This window comes from Oncorhynchus gorbuscha, linkage group LG07 (assembly GCF_021184085.1).
Source record: "Oncorhynchus gorbuscha isolate QuinsamMale2020 ecotype Even-year linkage group LG07, OgorEven_v1.0, whole genome shotgun sequence".
Lineage (NCBI taxonomy): Eukaryota > Metazoa > Chordata > Actinopteri > Salmoniformes > Salmonidae > Oncorhynchus > Oncorhynchus gorbuscha.
Genome location: NC_060179.1, coordinates 23,482,785 through 23,503,779, shown reverse-complemented (window position 1 = coordinate 23,503,779; position 20,995 = coordinate 23,482,785). Strand labels below are relative to the sequence as shown.

Sequence of the window (20,995 nt, the reverse complement as noted above, 5' to 3'; positions counted from 1 at the left end):
AGATCTCTGTTCATCCAGGACAACAATCATGGGCCTCTTGGCCACATCTCTGATCAGTCTTTATCCTTGAGTGAGCTGAAAGTTTCTTAAAGATATCCAGGTCTTGTAGATTTGCAGTGGTCTGATAGCCACCTTCCATTTCAAACATATCGCTGGAACAGTGCTCCTGGGATGTTTAAAGCTTGGGAAACTTTTTGCAACAATCCAAATGTTTGGCGTAAAAGCTTTAAGCTCTTCCTGAAACAGTATCCCCACTGTCAACCATGCCTGGCATGTGTTGGGCCTTTTTCTTCAGGGAAGATGTTAAAATTGATGGGAAGATGGATGGAGCCAAATAACAGGACCATTCTGAAGAAAACTGATGGAGTCTGCAGTGCAGGTGCATTTCTTCCAACAAGACAATGATTACAACATCAGGTGGGATTGTTCAAAAATAATCATCATTAGTCATTTAGGTCAACAGTTTCTTGGAAAATCATTCAAAGCTCTCCATCCTCACTGAACTGTTTTCTGGAGAATGGGGAAAAATTTCAGTTTGCTGCAAAACTGAAAGCGAAAGGGGCTGAATAATTTTAAGGGGCTGAATACGCCCAATTTATCAGTTTTTGATTTGTTAAATAAGTTTGAAATATCCAATAAATGTCGTTCCACTTCATGATTGTGTCGCACTTGTTGTTGATTCTTCACAAAAAAAATACAGTTTTATATCTTTATGTTTGAAGCCTGAAATGTGGAAAAAGGTCGCAAAGTTCAAGGGGGCCGAATACTTTCGCAAGGCACTGTACCTTATACACACAAATCTAAGTGACATAGGCAAGGTGCAATAGATGGTATGAGGTACAGTATTTACATATGAGATGAGTAATGTAAGATATGTTAACATTATTAAAGTGCCATTGTTTAAAGTGTCTAGTGATCAATTTATTAACGTGGAGTCTATATGTGGGCAGCAGCCTCTCTGAGTTAGTGATTACTGTTTAGCAGTCTGATGGCCTTGAGATAGAAGCTGTTTTTCAGTCTCTCGACTTCGCCTTCTGGATGGTGGCGGGGTGAACAGGCAGTGGCTCGGTTGGTTGTTGTACTTGATGATCTTTTTGGCCTTCCTGTGACATCGGATGCTGTAGGTGTCTTGGAGGGAAGGTAGTTTGCCTCCGGTAATGCGTTGTGCTCTCCACCCTCTGGAGAGCTTTGCAGTTGAAGGCGGTGCAATTGCCATATCAGGCGGTGATACATCCCGACAGGATGCTCTCGATTGTGCATCTGTAAAAGTTTGTCAGGGTTTTAGGTGACAAGCCAAATATATTCAGACTCCATAAGTTTAAGAGGCGCTGTTGCACTTTCTCCACCACACTGTTTGTGTGGGTGGATCATTTCAGTTTGTCTGTGATGTGTATGCCGGGGAACTTAAAACTTTCCACCTTCTCCACTACTGTACCTTCGATGTGGATAGAGGGGGGCACCCTCTGCTGTTTTCCTGAAGTCCACAATCATCTCCTTTGTTTTGTTGACATTGAGTGAGAGGTTATTTTCCTGACACCACACTCCGAGTGCCCTCACCTCCTCCCTGTAGGCTGTCTCATTGTTGTTGGTAATCAAGCCCACTACTGTTGTCTTGTCTTCCATGCAGTCATGGGTGAACAGGGAGTAAAGGGAGGGGGTTGAGCACGCACCCTTGTGGGGCCCCAGTGTTGAGGATCAGCGAAGTGGATATGTTGTTTCCACCCTTCACCATCTGGGGGCGGCCCGTCAGAAAGTCCAGGACCCAATTGCACACGGCGGGGTTGTTGACCCAGGCCTCCAGCTTAATGATGAGCTTGGAGGGTACAATGGTGTTAAATGCTGAGCTGTAGTCAATGAACAGCATTCTTACATAGGTATTCCTCTTGTCCAGATGGGATAGGGCAGTGTGCAGTGTGATGGCGATTGCATCGTCTGTGGACCTGTTGTGGCGGTATGCAAACTGAAGTGGGTCTAGGGTGGCAGGTAAGGTGGAGGTGATATGATCCTTGACTAGTCTCTCAAAGCACTTCATGATGACGGAATTGAGTGCTACGGGGCGGTAGTCATTTAGTTTAGTTATCTTTGCCTTTTTGGGTACAGGAACAATGGTGGCCATCTTGAAGCATGTGTGGACAACAGACTGGGATAGGGAGAGATTGAATATATCCGTAAACACACCAGCCAGCTGGTCTGCGCATGCTCTGAGGACGCACATGCTCTCTCTCTCTCTGTGTGTGTGTGTGTGTGTGTGTGTGTGTGTGTGTGTGTGTGTGTGTGTGTGTGTGTGTGTGTGTGTGTGTGTGTGTGTGTGTGTGTGTGTGTGTGTGTGTGTGTGTGTGTGTGTGTGTGTGTGTGTGTGCGTGCGTGCGTACGTGCGTGCGTGTGCGCGTGCGCGTGCGTGTGTGTGTGACATGAGATCTTCTCTCTTCCAGACTCTTGTGAGAAACCGTTCCAGTACTCTGAGTGTGGCTCCCCCTGTGAGAAGCAGTGTGCACTGCAGGGGCAGAAGGCACTGTGTGCGGGGATACAGGAGTGTACCCCTGGCTGCTACTGCCCTCAGGGCTTGCTGCAGCAGAATGGGACCTGTGTGGCCCTAGAGCAGTGTGGCTGTGTACACCTCCAACATCAGGCCTCAGGGAGACCTGTCTTTGTGATTGTGCCACAGGGGACCATGGTCACTATAGACTGCAGCACCTGGTAAGTGACTTAACTCTTTTAACAAGTGAAGGAGAAACTATACAAAGGTTCAATATGGTACCCATAGTTTCAGAATATACACAGATAATAACAAGGAAGCAAAGGCCAAGAGAGAGGAACACTAAGCTAGACCATTAAATAGATGTGCATTTTTAAAGCTACATTTTCCCCCTGGGGCCACCGTAGATAGACCCATACACAGAATAATAAGATATATTCTATATATAATTAAATAGTCTGCATAGTACAATGAGATGGTTTTAGAGGTAAATGTATTATGACTCTCTTTGTATTGTCTGATTCCCTCCCAGCCTCTGTCATAATGGGACGTTGCAGTGTGACATGCGAGAGTGTGAAGGTAAGACATATTGTTGTCCAGGGATCATCAACTAGATTTAGCCGAGTGGTCATTTTTTTTCCTGGGTGGATTGCCGTGGGACCGGAACATAATTACAAATCATTTGTAGACTGTAAATTGACCACAAGAAGCCCAAACAGATAAAACATTTGACTAAAACATAACAGTTTTGAACCTTGCTTATATTTATATACAGTCTCTCTATTATGCTTCAGAACCAATTTTCAAATTTAAAATCACTTAAATCATTTACATTTTTTGCTCAGAAAACTTGGGGGGGAAATTAACTTCTCTGGGATCGTTTGGGACGTGAGCGTCCCACCTCGCCAACAGCCAGTGAAATTGCAGGGTGTCAAATTCAAACAACAGAAATCTCATACTTAAAATTCCTCAAACATACAAGTTTATACACCATTTTAAAGATAAACCTCTTGTTAATCCAGCCACAGTGTCCGATTTCAAAAAGGCTTTGCGGCGAAAGCACCCCATGAGATTATGTTAGGTCAGCACCTAGTCACAGAAAACCATACAGCCATTTTCCAAAGAAGGAGAGGTGTCACAAAAGTCAGAAATAGCATTCAAATTAATCACTAACCTTTGATGATCTTCACCAGATGGCACTCCCAGGACTCCATGTTAGACAAACAATGTGTGTTTTGTTCGATAAAGTTCATCTTTATGTCCAAATACCTCATTTGAATTTGGCGCATTATGTTCAGAAATGCATTGTCTCAAACAAACATCCGGTGAAATTGCAGAGAGCCACATCAAATTACAGAAATACTCATCATGAACATTGATGAAAGATACAAGAGTTATACATAGGATTAAAGATAAACATCTTTTAATCCAGCCGCTGTGTCCGATTTCAAAAAGGCTTCACGGCGAAAGCACACCATGAGATTATGTTAGGTCAGCTCCTAGCCACAGAAAACCATGCAGCCATTTTCCAACCAAGGAAAGGTGTCACAAAAGTCAGAAATAGCGTTAAAATTAATCACTTACCTTTGATGATCTTCATCTGATGGCAGTCCCAGGTCTCCATGTTAGACAATAAATGTTTGTTTTGTTCGATAAAGTTCATCTTCATGTCTAAATACCTCCATTTTGTTTGCGTGTTTAGTCCAGTAATCCAAATGCACAAAGCGCGGGCACAAAGTCCAGACGAAAAGTGAAAAAAAGTTCCATTAAAGTTCATAGAAACATGTCAAACAATGTATATAATCAATCTTTAGGATTTTTTAATCATAAATCTTCAATAATATTCCAACCTGACAATTCCGTTGTTATTAGAAAGGAAAGAGAATGAGCATCACGCACACGGCCACGCGCGAAACTAAAGGCTTTCAGCCTGACCACTTGTTGAAGCAGCTCTTATTCAATCCCCTTTCACAATACAAGCCTGAAACAACTTCTAAAGAAAGTTGACATCTACTGGAAGCCTTAGGAAGTGCAATCTGACCTCATAGACACAGGATATTGGATAGGCAATCACTTAAAAAAACTACAAACCTCAGATTTCCCACTTCCTGGTTGGATTCGTCTCAGGTTTTTGCCTGCCATATGAGTTCTGTTATACTCACAGACATTATTTTAACAGTTTTGGAAACTTAAGAGTGTTTTCTATTTAATTAGATGCATATGCTAGCTTCTGGCCCTGAGTAACAGGCTATTTACTCTGGTCACGCTTTTCATCCAAACTTCCCAATGCTGCCCCCTATCCCAATGAAGTTAAAACCATTTACTGGCCAAATTCAGGCCGTGAGCCGCCAGTTGGGGAAACCATGCTGTAGTACATTAATTTCCTGGGTTTAGAGAGAGTACTTTTTATGGATCTTAGAACAGTTTGAGTTTGACATAAGTTGACTTTAGACCAACACTAAGCTTCATCCCTCTCCTACATCTCTCTACCTTACTCTTCCCCTCCCACCCTCTCTATTTATGAACCCGTCTAAACCCCCCGCCCACCCCTCTCTTTCCTACCCTCCCTCCCTCCTTCAGTCATTCTCAGTGAGTGGTCAGAGTGGACCCCCTGCTCTCCGTGTGTGCCCGCCTCCTCCCTGCAGTCCTCCTCCTCTCCACAGGGTGGTGCTGCAGCCCTGGTGTCTGTCCAGCGGCGCTACCGAGCATGTCTGGACCTGGACTCAGGCCAGCCAGTCTCAGGGGAGGAAGAGGGGGCACAGTGTACCGGGGAGCTGGAGGAGGAGAGGCTCTGCCCAGACCCCAATGCATGCAGAGGTGGGTGGTACTGTACTCTAAGAATACACTACACTCAGTCAGTACTAAACAACTGGCATGACTCTTGACACTCTGCAGTATGATGATGATGATGACGATGATTACGATGTTCGTGCTGATGTCATTTCCTGCCCAGACCTGTGCCAGTGGAGTGTGTGGAGTGTGTGGAGTGTGTGTCAGGAGCCGTGCAGCGGTGGGGTCAGACAGCGCCACAGACAGCCCCAGGCCTCCCCTCCAGGACCCCAGTGTCAAAAACAGCAGACCCAGACCAAGAGCTGCAACACTGGCCTCTGTCCAGGTACACTTTAACCCTTTACTGGACATTTTAACTGGTTAACAATGTTCCTATACTGTATGTGCCTAAAACGTCTTACAATGTGGTCTCCAAGGAGACAGTATTGATTGACTCCTTTCTTGTGTGATCTAGGCGAGCGCTGTGAGGACAGGGGGCGGGTCTACCAAGCGTCTTGTGCCAATCAGTGTCCCCGGAGCTGCACTGACCTCTGGGAGCATGTGCAGTGTCTGCAGGGAGTCTGTCACCCAGGTAATGGACCTATGACCTCATGTCACTGTGTCCCTTATATCAGTGTGACATACTGGCATACTTTGTGACTTTCAGTGTGCTACCCTAACAAGAAGAGGATATCCATCTGAACCTCTTTCTTTCTCCATTTTTATCTTCCCGGTTGTTTCTCTCTCTCCTAGGGTGTCGGTGCCCAGAGGGCTGGCTGCTGCAGGGCGGGGACTGTGTTGAGGTGACGGAGTGTCGCTGTGGGGTTCCCATGGGCAACGGCACCCCGGAGATCAGCCCTGCTGAGAAAGTCACACTGGACTGCAACACCTGGTGAGAAACCTGGTTAGGAACCTGGAGGATCTGGACTGCAACACCTGGTTAGGAACCTGGTTAAGAACCTGGTTAGGAACCTGGTTAGGAACCTGTAGGAGCCTCATATCCACACAGCCTCAAAATGATCAACACTAGAAATATCATTATTATCGGCCAAATCTTAATTTATGTGTAACTTTTTTTGTACATATCTCCCACTGACATCAATGGAAGTTGTATGTGTGAGTTACACATGTGGATCTCAAGTTTGAATTTGGCCATCTATCATTTCTTTCACATACAAGTTATTGCATACTATATGAGTACGGTTTAGTGCCAGATTTCCCCACAGTCATAATCAGAATATGATAATCTGACATGACCGATGAAGAACTTTAGGTAAAGTGGCCTGTTGCATCTTGTATGGCCTATTTCGTGGAGGCATCTCCTCACAGAGACAACACCTATTGTTTTAGTCAACCTTATAGTCTATTGACGCACAGGTGCATCAATCTAAGTAACATAATGCAAAAATATCCCTATCAAAATCTGTCAGTTTAAGGTAGAGATATCTAGTTTGTTTTGCATGGGCTACGTCTCAAATCCACCACATCCGCCTGAGTTAGCCTTCCGCATCTGTGGTGGAAAGTGGCCAGGCTACATCGTGTTTGTCAGACCATGAGACATCCTGAAAATCGTTCTTCTCACAAAAACGTCTCTAAGCGTCCGAACGGTTTGGCCTAATATGACCACTCTGTGGAAAGACGAGACTCACAAAATCACAGCTGTTCTCTGTTTTGCTCTACAACCCCCACAAGGGTCACGGAACTCGTCTGAAGTTAACCTGGTACCAGTTCAAAAAATATATGGAGGTATGGAGGTAGTTTTGTGCCAACAAAACAAAAGGGGTTAAATCTGTGTCCAAAAGACTAAACTATTTCCTGAGCTTTCAAATATCTCCTTTATAGACACTTCAAAATCAAATAGCTATGTGATCCATGGTGTGAACATTTTAAAACAGTTCCATATGCTAGCTTTGTAGAACCCCCGCCAAAAGGCGTAGACTTTTAGAGGTCAATGAACAATCTATCCATCTCTACTCTGTCCCTGTGTGCTCCAGTGTGTGTGAGAATGGCACCCTGGTGTGCACTGACCTGCTGTGTCCCGTCTACGGCCCCTGGGGACAGTGGAGCGCCTGCTCAGAGTCCTGTGGGACGGGACAGAGGATGAGGATACGTCCCTGCAATGACACAGAAGGAGGGCCACCCTGTGCTGAGACGGTCCACACTGAAACATGTGTGCTGCCCCCTTGTCCAGGTCAGTGACATACAACACATGATACCAAATAATATGACTGGTCCCACACAGATGACCTGAAGATGGTCAACATTTAAACAAGTTGGAGTTGATATGTTTGTTAGTTGAATAAATTACCATTCTCTCTCTCTCTCTCTCTCTCTCTCTCTCTCTCTCTCTCTCTCTCTCTCTCTCTCTCTCTCTCTCTCTCTCTCTCTCTCTCTCTCTCTCTCTCTCTCTCTCTCTCTCTCTCTCTCTCTCTCTCTCTCTCTCTCTCTCTCTCTCTCTCTCTCTCTCTCCTTTCCAGCTGGGTGTGTGTTGAGTGAGTGGTCGTCTTGGAGTGAGTGCAGCGCCTCGTGTGGTGGAGGGGTGTCAGTGCGTATCAAGACCGTCTTACAGGAGCCCCAGCCCGGGGGACAGGAGTGTCCTACTCCCTTAGAACAACATACAGCCTGTCAAACCAACAGCTGTCTACCAGGTAACACTCACAACACCAGGTAACACACACAACACCAGGTAACACACGACACCAGGTAACACACATGACACCAGGTAAAACACACGGCACTAGGTAACACACACGACACCAGGTAACACACACGACACCAGGTAACACACACGACACCAGGTAAAACAGATGACACCAGGTAACACAAAAACTTGAAGTTGAGCATGCTTTTATTTTTGAACTATACAGGTGGAAAGTAGAGACATATAGTATCATCATACATACCTGGTACACTTAATAACTTACTATTAACATATTGAAGCACTGAACTGAAGCGTACTGGTCCTGTGTATTGACATCAAACATGTGTCCCTGTGCAGAGTGTCCATCCAGCCAGGTGTTCAGCCAGTGTGCTGGCTCCTGCCCCTACAGCTGTGAGGACCTCTGGCCAGAGAACCAGTGTGTATCTGGACCCTGTATCCCTGGATGCACTTGTCCCCCAGGCATGGTCAGTACACTCAGGCATGGTCAGTACACTCAGGCATGGTCAGTACACTCAGGCATGGTCAGTACACTCAGGCATGGTCAGTACACTCAGGCATGGTCAGTACACTCAGGCATGGTTAGTACACTCAGGCATGGTCAGTACACTCAGGCATGGTCAGTACACTCAGGCATGGTCAGTACACTCAGGCATGGTCAGTACGCTCAGGCATGGTCAGTACACTCAGGCATGGTCAGTACACTCAGGCATGGTCAGTACACTCAGGCATGGTCAATACACTCAAGGAAAGGTTAGTACACTCAGGCATGGTCAGTACACTCAGGCATGGTCAGTACACTCAGGCATGGTTAGTACACTCAGGCATGGTCAGACAGAGACAGTCTGCTTATTGCTGAGTAAGGCACATTTCAATACAATGAGAAAAGATGTTATGTAGTTAGCAGGTCAAGAGATGACTGTAAAGGACACTAATCTAATCTAACCACCACGCTTCATCTATGTGTCACCTGATCGTCTTCCTTGAGCAGGTGCTGTACAACGGATCATGTGTCCCTCATGATGCGTGTCCCTGTTCTCCGCACTCCCTCCCGGGGACCCTGAACATGACCCTGGATTACCCCGAAGGAGAGGTGGCCTCTGGGACGGTCTTACAACACCAGTGCAACACATGGTAGTCAACACCTCATTATTATTACTCATTATTACAGTTACTTACTAAAGCTTGTAGTATATCTTCAAAACGGTTGTAAAGATATGCAATCCAATTCCATGATTGGTAGATTTGATTGGGGATATGTAGCTAGCCTATTACATGTGTTAAGAAGTCATAGCGGTTGATTGACAGATATACAGTTGAAGTCGGAAGTTTACACACACCTTAGCCAATTACATTTAAACTCAATTTTTCACAATTCCTGACATTTCATCCTAGTAAAAATTCCCTGTTTAGGTCAGTTAGGATCACCACTTTATTTTAAGAATGTGAAATGTCAGAATAGTAGTAGAGAGATTGATTTATTTCAAATTGTATTTCTTTCATCACATTCCCAGTGGGTCAGAAGTGTACATACACTCAATTAGTATTTGGTAGCATTGCCTTTAATTTGTTAAACTTGGATCAAACATTTTGGGTATCCTTCCACAAGCTTCCCACAATAAGTTGGGTGGATTTTGTCCCATTCCTCCTGACAAAGCTGGTGGAACTGAGTCAGGTTTGTAGGCCTCCTTGCACACACACAAGCTTTTCAGTATTTTCTATACAATTGAGGTCAGAGCTTTGTGATGGCCACTCCAGTACCTTGCCTTTGTTGTCTTTAAGCCATTTTGCCACAACTTTGGAAGTATGCTTGGGGTCATTGTTTATTTGAAAGACCCATTTGCACCCAAGCTTCAACTTCCTGTCTGATGTATTGAGATGTTACTTCAATATATCCACATAATTTTCGTCCCTCATGATGCCATCTATTTTGAGAAGTGCACCAGTCCCTCCTGCAGCAAAGCACCCCCACAACATGATGTTGCCACCCCCGTGCTTCACGGTTGGGATGGTGTTCTTCGGCTTGCAAGCATCCCCCTTTTTGCATCGAACATAACGATGGTCATTATGGCCAAACAGTTGTATTTTTGTTTCATCAGACCAGAGGACATTTCTCCAAAAAGTATGATCTTTGTCCCCCTGTGCAGTGGCAAACAGTAGTCTGGCTTTTTTATGGTGGTTTTGGAGCAGTGGCTTCTTCCTTGCTGAGCGGCCTTTCAGGTTATGTCGATATAGGACTCCTTTTACTGTGAATATTGCTACTTTTGTACCTGTTTCCTCCAGCATCTTCACAAGGTCCTTTGCTGTTGTTCTGGGATTGATTTGCACTTTTCGCAGTATGTTCATCTCTAGGAGAAAGAACGCGTCTCCTTCTTGAGCAGTATGATGGCTGCTGAATGGTCCGATGGTGTTTATACCTGCGTACTATTGTTTGTACAGATGAACATGGTACCTTCAGACGTTTGGAAATGTCTCCCAAGGATGAACCAGACTTCTGGAGGTCTACAATTTTTTTCAGAAGTTTTGTCGGATATCTTTTCATTTTCCCATGATGTCAAGCAAGGAGGCACTGAGTTTGAAGGCCTTGAAATACATCCACATGTACACCTCCATTTGACTCAAATGGTGTCAATTAGCCTACCAGAAGCTTCTAAAGCCATTACATCATTTTCTGGAATTTTCCAAGCTGTTTAATGGCACAGTCAAATTAGTGTATGTAAACTTCTGACCCACTGGAATTGTGATGCAGTGAAATAATCTGTCTATAAACAATTGTTGGAAAAATTACCTGTCATGCCCAAAGTAGATGTCCTAACCGACTTGCCAAAACTATAGTTTGTTGACAAGACATTTGTGTAGTGGTTGAAAAACGAGTTTAAATGACTCCAACCTTAGTGTATGTAAACTTCCGACTTCAACTGTACAGTACCTAGACCTGAAATACTGTACAGTATTACACATCTTTGGAATGTAACTGATCGTCTCGGCACCCAAAACCAGATCTTGCGTACGTGCTGGCCAGCTACATTTATGTACAGTATTTATGTCTGTCACATGAGACTATGTAATGGAGAGACTGTATGTATGTCTGTCACATGAGACTATGTAATGGAGAGACTGTCAGATTCAGACATGAGTTAAGTAATTTCATCTTTCAGCCCAGGGTTTTGATACACAGCTAAAAGACTGAGGGACTGAGAGGCATGTTTGATTAACTGCCTCTTTGAGTTTCTCATCTTTGGATCCTAATGTGTCAGGTATTTATCAATCCCTTTCTCCCTGTCTTCCTAAGTGTTTGTCAAGGAGGAGTATTTAATTGTACTGAGGACCCATGCAATGGTGAGTGTAGCTCTTCAACCATGTTTAAGTAGCTGTGTACAGTGTTGACCTGATACAGAAGCCAGTGCGTGTAGGAAACTAGAAATCTGCTCTGCCAGCAAGTGCCAGCATGTGGCATATGATAACTCTGTAGTTTCCCACTGTAGCAAAACTATCAAATGAAATGATATGTCCCCCACTAGACTATCAACTACCGACTATCACCAAAAGATTTCAGGGCCCGAATCCCTCTGTGAAATGAACCTCTTTTATAATGGACAGTATGTGTCAGACCAAACATATCTTTCCCTCCTCTTGCTTTCTTTCTCGCACACTTTCTCCTCCTCTATGCCTCTCTCTGCCTCCATCACTCCTTCACATGCTTCTCTTCCTCCTTGCATGTCTCCAGTGGACTGTGAGTGGGGTAGTTGGTCAGAGTGGAGTCAGTGCTCAGTGAGCTGTGGTTCTGGCCAGCGGAACTCCAGGCGGACCGTCTTCCAGCCTCAGCAATATGAGGGGGCAGAGTGTGAGGGCCCGGCCCAGCGTACGGCACTATGCAGGGCCCCTGATTGTGGTGAGTGTCTGAGGTCTAGTATGTAGGCCCTAAGTGAGAGACTGGGGCTGCATTTCATTCTAGGGCAGTGTTTTCCAACCCAGTCCTCTGGGACCCCTATTCGTTGCGCATAAAGGTAACTGCCAAAATAAAGGAAACCCCAACATAAAGTCTCTTAATAAGGGGTTGGGCCACCACGGCTTCAATGAGCAGCTTCAATGAGCCTTGGCATAGATTCAGCAAGTGTCTGGAACTCTCCTATAAGTGTTCAATTGGGTTGAGATCTGGTGACTGAGACACACACACACTTTAAACCCCCTATTCTCCTTTCAGACACCTCTTTCAAAGTCACTGAGATTCTTCTAGCCATGGTAGCCAGAATAATGGGCAACGAGGCATTTTTAGACATGACCCTAAGCATGATGGGATGTTAATATATTAACTCAGGAACCACACCCGTGTGAAAGCCCCTGCTTTCAATATATGTTGTATCCCTCATTTACTGAAGTGTTTTCTTTATTTTGGCAGTTACATGTATTTGTTCTAATGCAGCACAAACACCACTTGATGTTAAGTTGATTTGTTGAATCAGGTGAGTAGGAGCTATAATTAAACAATGTCACTGTCTCCCTCTCTCCTATTTCTTGTTTTTCCTACAACTCTCACTACTTACCCCTGCCTCTCCCCCTGTAGCCTGTCCTGATGGAGAGAGATGGAGGAAGAGTGTATCGGAGGCTCTGTCTGTGTGTGAGAGGAGCTGTGTAGAGATCTACCTGACCTCCGCACTCAACTGCAGCGCCACCGAGGGGTGTATGTGTAAGGAGGGGCTCTACCGAAACGCAGCGGGCCTGTGTGTGATTCCCGCACTCTGCCCGTGTGAGGACCAGGGGGTGCTGAGAGAGGTACACACACAGACAAACAAACAAACTAGTATGTTTATGTACACTTACACACACCCACAAAGTTACATCAAAGAGTACAATTACATGTACCTATGCAAATAAACAGACACCACACACACACACACACACACACACACACACACACACACACACACACACACACACACACACACACACACACACACACACACACACACACACACACACACACACACACACACACACACACACACACACACACACAACTAAAGGGCCCAACATAAACTCCTATCCCTCCTGCACTGCAGATTGTACCTCATTGTCTTTCCTCCATTGGACTCTCACTCGCATCCTTCCATTCCATGTCTGTTACTTGCACTCCTTTCAATGCCTTTGTGTGTTCATACATAAAGGAGGACTAAGTAACGATGAGGGATTGTGTGAGTCTGTGTTTTGTTTGTGTGTGTGTGTGTGTGTGTGTGTGTGTGTGTGTGTGTGTGTGTGTGTGTGTGTGTGTGTGTGTGTGTGTGTGTGTGTGTGTGTGTGTGTGTGTGTGTGTGTGTGTGTGTGTGTGTGTGTGTGTGTGTGTGTGTGTGTGTGTGTGTGTGGAGGGATGAGTAACGATGACGGACATGCCCCCTGGGCCACATTAAAGTACAATGGCCACTATCAATAACGCAGGGAACTGTTGAAAGCTATTATAGTGCTACAGAAATTAACTACCTCTTTAAAGACGTGTAATAGGAATATTTAATGAGAATATATTATAGGAAGGATTAATCATGTGATGACAGGGGGTCGGTTTCTCCTCTTCCTCTTTAGTTGTCGTGAATAATGTCCATGAAGATCTTGTAGAGCTCTAGAAGTGTCTTCTCTTGTCCTTATAGTCCGATACACTCGCTTGGAGTGTGTCTCAAATGGCACCCTATTCCCTATGTCGTGCAGTCCTCATATGGCTCTGGTATAAAGTAGTGCACTATATAGAGAATAGGGTGCCATTTGGGATGCATTATAGACCTCAGGTTTCTCTGCTACAGTACAGTAGACCTGGGTTATAATCAGCCACCTCAATCATTAGTGGCAATAGCACTGTAATAGCCACTGCAAATGCAGTATATTTATTGTCGGTGTGTGTGTGCTTGTGCATGCGTGTGCGTGCATGCATGCATGCTTTTATGCGTGTGTGTGTGTGCGTGCATACGTGTATGTGTCTCACAGGCAAGCTCTGAATGGGAGGAGGGCTGCTTGGTGTGCCGCTGTGTGAACGGGCAGAAGTGGTGCCAATCAGGATGCCCACTGCTGCAGTGTGAAGAGGTGAGAGATAAGAAACAGCACTTTCACAGACATCTCAGTTATTCTTACAGCTGGAGAAATTCACAGAAAACGCCAGAAGGTTTGGGGGGGTGGTGTGAGTTACAGCCCAGAGCTAAATCGATATGAAAGTACTTAAACAAAGTAGTCAATATTTATCCCTTTCTCAGTTGACTGTTCTCATGCCCTTGAAATAACTGGGTTCACCCTCCAGATTAAGAGGCTATCGCTAGTTGGCTATCAGTAGATACCTCTCCTTGAAATAACTGGGTTCACCCTTACCTCCAGATTAAGAGGCTATCGCTAGTTGGCTATCAATAGATACCTCTCCTTGAAATAACTGGGTTCACCCTCACCTCCAGATTAAGAGGCTATCGCTAGTTGGCTATCAATAGATACCTCTCCGTGAAATAACTGGGTTCACCCTCACCTCCAGATTAAGAGGCTATCGCTAGTTGGCTATCAATAGATACCTCTCCTTGAAATAACTGGTTTCACCCTCCATTTTGTCCCTCCCTTTTTATAAGTAGCTACAAAAATAACACTTACCTCCCCTTTGTTTCAATATTTTTGTTGGAGTTTTTCTTGTTTTTTTGTGCAAGACAAAACATAACATGCCACCTGGTGGCAGACAAGGCACATAACATCTATGAACAACAAATTCAAACAATAAAAGATGAAACAATACTAACAAACAATTCACAAAAGCACAAAGGGCAATAATAGTGATATTGTCATTTTGCCCCTTTACGACACCGGCAAAGTTGTGATGTGAGCTTGGGCAAGGAAAATTAAACAAAATGGGTGCATCTATCGGACCTGCATCTGCCCTTTACAAGAAAACTCCACCCAAAATCTTTTGGTATTGGTTTCATTAGTCCATTGTTGATATACTGTAGTCCCTAAATGTTTCTCATGTCAGCGATCAAGTTTTCAAGATACTGTATATAACTGCAAAACGCAGCATCATATGATGCAAAATGCATCATACCAGCTGTATTCCTGTATTTTGAAAGTTATATATCTTCGATACTCACTGACATGTAAAACATTTTGGGACTATATCAATGGACTAATGAAACAAGTACCAAAAGATTTTGGGTGGAGTTTTCCTTTAAATAACTGGGGATCACATTTACCTCCACTTTAAATAACCAATGCTCCCACTTACCTCCCCTTTAAGTGGCTGAGCTCAAGTTCAGCCTCACTGGGGCCGGGGCAGGCCTGGAGCAGTGCATTGTGGGGGGCGTGGTGATGCACTTGCTCCTGTCAGCAGACCCCTCCTGGAAGATGATGATTTATTCCTGGAACAGCTTTATTCTATTCTCAGAGCGAGACATGATGGGGACTCAATTAGTAAGCTAAGATAGTGTCTTTTCTCCTTTTCCTACCCTCTTGTCTGCCCTTGGCCCTCTCCACTCCTCCCATCCCCTTTCGTCCTCTCCTTTCCTCCCATCCCCTTTTGTCCTCTCCTCTCCTCCCATCCCCTTTCATCCTCTCCTTTCCTCCCATCCATTCTCCCCTCTCCTCTCCTCCTCTCCTATCCTCTTATATCAGGGGGAAGTGAAAGTGGAGGAACCAGGCAGCTGCTGCCCAGTTTGCAGGAAGGAGTTCCCTGGTAAGAGTTCAACATAAACAATGCTTAGTCCTTCTCTTCCTGTATTTATACAAATATTTAGTGTGAAACATAGTGCTTTAGGTCCTAAATTGTCCACAAGGCATGTACAATAAGACAACATTTATCTCTTTCAATGTTGTATAATGGCACAGTTGGTGAGGGGGCATTGAAAGTCAATGTGCCTTTGGAGCTCTCTCTCTCTCTCTCTCTCTCTCTCTCTCTCTCTCTCTCTCTCTCTCTCGCTCTCTCTCTCTAGTGTTCGCTCTCTCATTCATTAACTCAAAACAAAACCCTCTTTTATTTTCTCAACTCCCCATGCTGCCCCCATCATTATCCTCTTCCTCCACCGCTCCACTTAATCTCCCTCTCTCCTTTTATCTCCCTGCCCTGTCCTATTTCCTCCTCTCTTCTTACCAGGGGAGCCCGTAGCGGAGTGTCGCCGTTACACGGAGGTCAGGAACATCACTAAGGGAGACTGTCGTCTTGACAACGTGGAAGTCAGCTACTGTAGAGGACGCTGTTTGTCCAAAATTGACGTCATTTTGGAGGTTTGCTGATGTCGCCGGCTTTCACCCACTCTTATACACTGGGCTGGGATGCAGTGTTGCAGACAGAAATGTAATATGTAGAGTGGACCTGATTCCCTATCCTGTAAGATAGAGAATAACCATGTCTATTCTACAATACATTTCCATGGGAATTTTCTGTAATGTTGCAATAGTCCCCATTTGTGTGCTTTTTTCACCAGTTGAATGTAGAGGTATTGGCACTTCATCCAGAACAGAGAGATCCTAGACCAATCATCCCAGTGATTTTTTGTTTTACTCTTAAACTCCCGTGGTAGAAAAATAATGTAATGGCATCACTGTGAAAATGTGAGCAAGTAAAAACAAACATGATCTCAGCTAAATGTTTCACTACCTTCCATTACCATGGTAGCAAAAATAGCTGGTGATTGGTGTCAGTTTCAGACTCGAACTCTCACCGCTCTCACGCGTGTGCACCCTTCCTTTCTCTACCTCTCTGTCCCTCTCTTTCTCCTCCTTTTTCCCTCCTTCCCTCTCTCAGGAGCCTTACCTCCTGTCGCTGTGTGACTGCTGCAGCTACCGGTTGGACCCTGAGAGCCCCGTGCGCTTCCTTAGCCTCCTGTGTGACAGTGGGGATAGTGAGCCCGTCGTCCTGCCTGTCATACACAGCTGTGAGTGCACCAGCTGCCAAGGTGGGTAGAGTACACTCTGACGCAAACATCGACCCCTGCTTATCACCTCATCAGTAGCCTCTTTAAACCTCCCCCACACCGACAGACAAATGCATAGCCTACAGTACATGACCAGACACGCACAGATGTGTGCACACACAAACGAACATACATGTGCAAACAAACACACGCTCACACACACACACACACACACACACACACACACACACACACACACACACACACACACACACACACACACACACACACACACACACACACACACACACACACACACACACACACACACACACACACACACACACACACACACACACAAACACAAACAGCCCTCCACACACACACTCTCTCCCACCCACCCACTTCCTGCCAGCGCCCATGCTGTTAGTCATGCTGTCTATCAGTCCATCACACCCAACCGTCATGGCCACTCTCTCTGTCACTCACACCCAGTTGCAGTCCCACTGTCCCTCGCTGTCTCTTCCGCTCTTTGTCATTCTTCGTTAAATGCACTTTAAACGCCATGATGACTGCATCCCCACGTATGTTTCCGTTTCCCAACATGCATAATTCAATCAGGAACCCAGTTACAACAACCAAATATTGTAGTAATCCATAATCAACCTGGCTGATTGCATTAGCTAATTTGATATTTATATCACAAGGCAATTTACAGCACTCAGATTCAATAATATAGTTGGGATGGCATTGCCTGCTGACAGATTTTTTTATTGGGCAATTCCATGTTTAACATGTGTAATAAAAGAATGTATATAATACATTCTCGGTGAAGACTACATTTCACCCTACCCCTTTTTCTCCCCAATTTCATGGTATCCAATTGGTAGTTACAGTCTTGTTCCATCGCTGCAACTCCCATACGGACTCGGGAGAGGCGAAGGTCGAGAGCCATGCGTCCTCCAAAACCCGACCCTGCCAAGCCACACCGCTTCTTGACACACTGCTGTCTGAACCCGGAAGCCAGCCGCACTAATGTGTCGGAGGAAACACTGTGGCAGCGTGCATGCGCCAGGCCTGCCATAGTAGTCTAGATGGGACAAGGATATCCCGGCCGGCCAAACCCTCCCCTAACCTGGACGATGCTGGGCAAAATTGTGTGTCGCCTCATGGGTCTCCCTGTTGCGGCCGGCTGCGACACAACCCGGGATCGAACCCGGATCTGTAGTGACGTCTCAGTCACTGCGATGCAGTGCCTTACATGCTGACTACACTGCATCGCGCGCATGTTTATTTTGTCGACCCACACCAGACACGATCAGGACATGTAGGTTGAAATATCAAAACGAACTCTGAACCAACTATAGCGATTTGGGGACAGATCGAAAAGCATTAAACATTTATGGAAATTTAGCCAGGTAGCTTGCTGTTGATAGGTAATTTGTTCTGGGATATTAACATTGGGTTGTTATTTTACCTGAAATACACAAGGTCCTCTACTCCGAAAATGAATCTACAGATAAAAAGGTAAACCGAGTTTGTTTCTGGTAATCTCTCCTCCCTCAGGCTTCTTCTTTTCTTTGGACTTTATATGGCGATTGACAACACACTTTAAGGTGCATTATCACCACCAACTGGACTGGAGTGTGGACCTCAGTCCATCTTTCAATCACCCACGTGGGTATATGCTCCTAAAAACCAATGAGGAGATGGGAGAGGCGGGACTTTTTTATGGGAGAGGCGGGACCTTTTTACATCTGCCGGTGTCACAAAATGCTATACAGAAACCCAGCCTAAAACACCAAACAGCAAGCAATGCAGATGTAGAAGCACGATATATGATAATTTGGCATTGTTATTACAAAGCAATTATCTTCAATACCTCTTATTTCATGGGTGTGTTTGCATTCTTTTCATACACAGGGGGAGATCTGTCCAGACGCTGAATGTGTGTTGCATAGGCCTAGTGTGTGTGTATGCAGAGGGACAGACAGACAGACGGGTGGACAGACCAGGTGTCCTGATTTCCTGTGGTCCATAGTCATCATATGACTGGATCAACTATCATAGAGTGCCTTCTGAAACTCTCAAATCCTTTACACTGTATCAACAATCATAGAGTGCCTTCTGAAACTCTCAGATCCTTTACACTGTACAGTGTTTTGCTACTTTTCTAATAAATCACTAGTGGTTTTTATTAAAACATTTCTGTTTCAATGTATTATTCTGTAAAATATATATATATATATTTAAAGATGATGTAATATTATGTTTGCTGCTGAATGTGACATCTGTACCAGTAGATTTGGTAAATATATGCACATATCCTATGCATGTCTCTGTAAAGATTGGCGTGTAATATTTAAACAAGAGGTCTCAAAGAGAAAGAGAGAGAGAGAGAAAGCGTTTCACAACAGAAGGCAGGCTGGAAGAGCTCACTGGGGGACGCTTACACGAGACTACCGCGTGACTGTGTCCTCTCTCCTGACTAAATAAGGGAGTTGGAACGAGAGGGAGGAAGCTCGCAGCCCCGCGGAGCGCTATTGATCACCCTCCACTTCACATTACCGCCTTAATAATAAAAAAAACATTAAAGTCTATCAGGACAGCATGTGTTATTGTGTGTTTCTTGTTGTATTTAGTTAAGAGGATACTGTGTATCGGTTGGGAGAGTTGAGCTTCATGCTGTAAAATAACATCAAAGTGGATCAGACAGTACTAGCAACATGCATGCTGCACGCGGAGCGCGCCCTTTGTCTATCTCGCACTTGTGACGAAAGGGGAACCCCACATCCAGTGCTCTTGCATAGGCAGTGACGTGTCTGCTGGTCTGAAGCCTCCTCATTATGAGACAATTGAGGGTGAAGCCCCAGCATCCTTCCATGAAATGAACAAAGCGCATAGTCTCAAAAAAGCGCATTTTGTCAAAGAGGTGAGTCAACGCATTGGATTTTCGATTGCAATTTCACCTTTAATGTGGAATGAGACTCACAAGCCTCATAATGAATAACGACTGTGGTGTGTGTGCCAGTTCGGTTAAAACCTTAGCCCACGCATTGATGTCATGTGGGTTAGCCTACACCTGTGAATGTAAATGCAGCTGCACCTGTGTGGACTGTCACAGACACCTAACCGTTTGACAACAGAGGCAGCTGTTTGTATTAGCCTATTTTAAACCAGATGTTGTTCGCTCTCTGTAGTTACAGCAGGCAGTTCTTCAGAATAGTCGCATCTCTTTCCCTTTGTTAATTCGCCTGCGCTGCTTCTATGCTAGATGGCCTGAATTAATGTAGGATATTTATATTATTGACCACATAATTATCAAAATTATGATTATATGTAATGGCTGACGAGGTTGTGCTTTCTATTGTCCGCCAATATTTCAACAGTTCTATTTGCCGACGACGAAGGGTTAAAGAGGCGCAGTCGCCACCACTGGTAAGCAGAAGTCATCAATGTTGAGCGCACAGACCACTCTCCTCTAGAGCGATCAGCACTCAACGAACTATTACGGACGTTACCCTACGTTTTCTTCAACTAGACTACTGATTTCTCTCTGTTGCTTCCATCGGGTGCACGGAAACTGGGAAGAATAAGGCCAGGAGGAGAGAAAAAAGGACGCAACTATGGCAAAACCAAGGTTCCTTGGCAGGCTGACCGACTCCCCCTCCCCAGAGTCTGCAATGACAAATGACAAGAAGTAACCTGTCGTCTTGCAATTCACCTGAGAGGATATCATTTTTGACAGTTCAAGGGACGTAAACAAACACGGGGTCCTCTCCTTGGAACCTGGAAACTGTCTCGCGATCCCCCCCCAAATAAAGTGGACGCTAATTTCCAGAACGCTACTTTTCACTTAAAGGACTGTCCACTTGGTCCATCTCATGAAGTTACAAAAACGTAGGTCGGGGATTACAGTATTTATTATTCTATGACGAGGACACAGTGAATGTCGTCCGTTTTGTCGGGACTCATCGACGTAGAGGTCAGCATCGGCGACAGAAAGTCCAATAACTCCAGTGGGATAGCGTTCAGCAAAGATGCCAGTCCGAAGGGGTCACGTGGCACCACAGAATACTTTTCTCGATACCATCATTAGGAAATTCGATAGTCAAAGTAAGTGGTTTGATTATTGCATGCATTTTATTATTTGAGTCCAATAATCAGTTCGTGCCTATTAGCCTATGAATACATAGCCTAGACATATTGGATGACAACCTTCGGTAACATAAG

The 20,995-nt window shown here is 45.0% G+C and overlaps 2 protein-coding genes across 2 annotated transcripts in view; both read left to right on the top strand.

Moving 5' to 3' along the window:
- Window positions 1-18,967, top strand: part of sspo (SCO-spondin) — an 84,270-nt gene extending 65,303 nt beyond the window's left edge. The window contains 18 exon segments of the mRNA XM_046355878.1: window positions 2,433-2,697; window positions 3,009-3,055; window positions 5,057-5,293; window positions 5,430-5,591; window positions 5,721-5,837; window positions 5,999-6,137; window positions 7,240-7,436; window positions 7,723-7,893; window positions 8,244-8,371; window positions 8,896-9,038; window positions 11,197-11,243; window positions 11,632-11,796; window positions 12,469-12,677; window positions 13,875-13,970; window positions 15,525-15,585; window positions 16,003-16,133; window positions 16,654-16,804; window positions 18,686-18,967. Coding sequence (XP_046211834.1) covers window positions 2,433-2,697; window positions 3,009-3,055; window positions 5,057-5,293; window positions 5,430-5,591; window positions 5,721-5,837; window positions 5,999-6,137; window positions 7,240-7,436; window positions 7,723-7,893; window positions 8,244-8,371; window positions 8,896-9,038; window positions 11,197-11,243; window positions 11,632-11,796; window positions 12,469-12,677; window positions 13,875-13,970; window positions 15,525-15,585; window positions 16,003-16,133; window positions 16,654-16,804; window positions 18,686-18,708 — 2,489 coding nt within the window. The 3' untranslated portion in view covers window positions 18,709-18,967.
- Window positions 18,968-20,002: 1,035 nt separating this feature from the next.
- kcnh2b (potassium voltage-gated channel, subfamily H (eag-related), member 2b) overlaps window positions 20,003-20,995 on the top strand; it is a 206,268-nt gene continuing 205,275 nt past the window's right edge. The window contains exon 1 of the mRNA XM_046355875.1: window positions 20,003-20,878. Coding sequence (XP_046211831.1) covers window positions 20,803-20,878 — 76 coding nt within the window. The 5' untranslated portion in view covers window positions 20,003-20,802. The remainder of the gene's footprint in view (window positions 20,879-20,995) is intronic.